The sequence below is a fragment of the Pinus tabuliformis genome, chromosome 4_1 (assembly GCF_031772625.1).
Source record: "Pinus tabuliformis cultivar Carrire ecotype Pingquan chromosome 4_1, CPIR1, whole genome shotgun sequence".
Classification (NCBI taxonomy): domain Eukaryota; kingdom Viridiplantae; phylum Streptophyta; class Pinopsida; order Pinales; family Pinaceae; genus Pinus; species Pinus tabuliformis.
The window spans coordinates 635263946-635265911 of record NC_142303.1 but is presented as its reverse complement, the minus strand read 5'-3'; the positions used below and the strand labels follow the sequence as shown (position 1 = coordinate 635265911).

At 45.2% G+C, this 1966-nt stretch overlaps 1 protein-coding gene across 1 annotated transcript; it reads right to left on the bottom strand.

The window, feature by feature from the left end:
- Positions 1 to 255: 255 nt before the first annotated feature.
- On the bottom strand, positions 256 to 1161 carry LOC149177651 (uncharacterized). Its single transcript, XM_089421823.1, has one exon. It carries the CDS (start codon positions 1159 to 1161, stop codon positions 256 to 258), a length of 906 nt encoding a protein of 301 aa, XP_089277949.1.
- Positions 1162 to 1966: the final 805 nt, after the last annotated feature.

The window sequence follows — 1966 nt, the reverse complement described above, 5'->3', positions numbered from 1 at the left end:
TTCTCTTTGCTCTTGATGGACCTGTTGAAAGTGATTGAGGAGCACCTCTTCAATTTCCTCATGTGTCTCTACATTTGCCCCCGTTTGGTCTTGGATGAAGGGTATATTGTTATGCATTCTTCGCTGAACTATAGTTCTGTGGAAGAATTTGATATTACGTTCCCCCTCCTTCAGCCATCTGACTCTTGACTTTTGCCTCCAGTAGATTTCTTCCTGCTTTCTCCTATCCTCCAGCTGGCTATGGATGAGTCGCTCCTACTCCAGAGTGGCTTCCGTGTGCCCCTTAGAGATAATCTTTTGGTGGAGAACCTCCAGATCTTGAGTTAACTCTTGCTGCGCCTCGAAGATATTTCCAAAGGTTTCCCTGTTCCATCTTTTTAGGTGACTTTTGAGAAATCTTAACTTCTGCTGGAATTGATACATTTTTGCTCCTTCTGGGGGAATGAACGAGGCCCAGGTGGTCTTGACAAAGTCCTTGAAAGTGGGATGCGTAAGCCAAAATCCTTCAAAGCGGAAGGGTCTTTTGATTAAGTTACCTGGTCTTTGCCACTGTAGAGCTATTGGCCAGTGATCTGATCCTGTGTGAGCAAGAATGACTGCTGAGATGTCTCCTCCTAAGTGGACCGCGTTGTCTGAGAGGAGGAAGTGATCTAGTTTGGAGGCGATTTGATGTTTGTCAGCCCTGCGATTACTCCAAGTGAAGGTGCCATTACAAAACGGCATATCTATGAGAGATGTCGATTGGATGAATTCCTTGAAGCGATTGACTTCAAGTTCCATTCTACTCCTCCCTCCTAGCTTCTCTTTAGTTTTAGTAATCATGTTGAAGTCCCCAGAAACGATCCAAAGTGGGTGCCTTCTGCTGTTACTTAGAGCTTCAATCGTGTCAAGGAGCGCTACCTTACTTCCGGTGTCTTGTGGGAAGTAAACATTTGATAGGTTGCTGTGAATATTGGTGCCCAAAATGTGAAAGGTCGCCTGTATAAGGTAGTGTGCTGCATGAAAATCTGAGAGGGATACTGCTTGGGTATTCCATGCTATTGCTAGCCCTCCTGAAGCTCCAGAGGCGTCTACTGCAACCGACTGACATCCTGGCCAGGCTTTTGAAAGAATGCTGCCTAGCGTAGTACTATTACACTTAGTTTCCTGGAGAAAGCACATTTGTGGCTTTTCCTTTTTTATCATGTTTTTTAACATCCTGAGTTTTCCAGGGCTGTTTAGCCCTCTTATATTCCAAGACACCAGCTTCATGATTAACCATTGACAGAGGGCTTGTAGTACCTTGTCAACTTTGCATATCTGCCTGAGTCTACCAGGATTTTCCCAATCTCTATTGTTCTTTGTAGATCTGTCTTTCTTCCTCTTTTTTTTGTGTCCTTTGGGCGCAGATTTCCATCCCATTGGCTTCCTGGTTGTATCCCGAGTTGGTGCTGATGATAGGCTCGTGAGATGATCACTTCGAGCTTATTAAGTTGGTGCTCTGGAATTGAATCGTATGCTTTCTTTTTGCAAGCAAGTTCTAATTCCAAGGTGTCTAAGCCATTCAGATCTATGCTTTCTAGCTCTTCTTCCAGTATTTGCACTTGATTGCTGTCTTCAATGCTGGTCTCTGGATTCTGGGGGAGATCTGCTTTTCCGTCAACTTCCATTTCCTTGAGGATCTCTACAGTATCTTTCTGATCTCTTTTAAGAATGGTAGGGATGATGATGGGGGGCGGAGATTTGGGAGGGGATTTAGATGGAGGGGGAGGTGAAGAGGAAGATGGGTGATCAGGGTTGGCATCGGCATTGGTAGGGAGCTCATATGAGGATTGTCCAAGAATATCAAAGTTGTTCTTGGTTACTGGGCCATGGGATTTGTTGGGCTGGGGTTTGTACCCATTTTGGGGTTTTTTGTGAGAGCGCTTCCTGCTAGAGACTTTAGTAAAGTCGTCCTGGGCAGGGGTATCAGAAGAGTCAGGGATGC

Bases quoted from the DNA above. Each gene is read 5' to 3' on its own strand.
- LOC149177651 (XM_089421823.1), bottom strand. From the start codon at position 1,161: ATGTGCTTTCTCCAGGAAACTAAGTGTAATAGTACTACGCTAGGCAGC.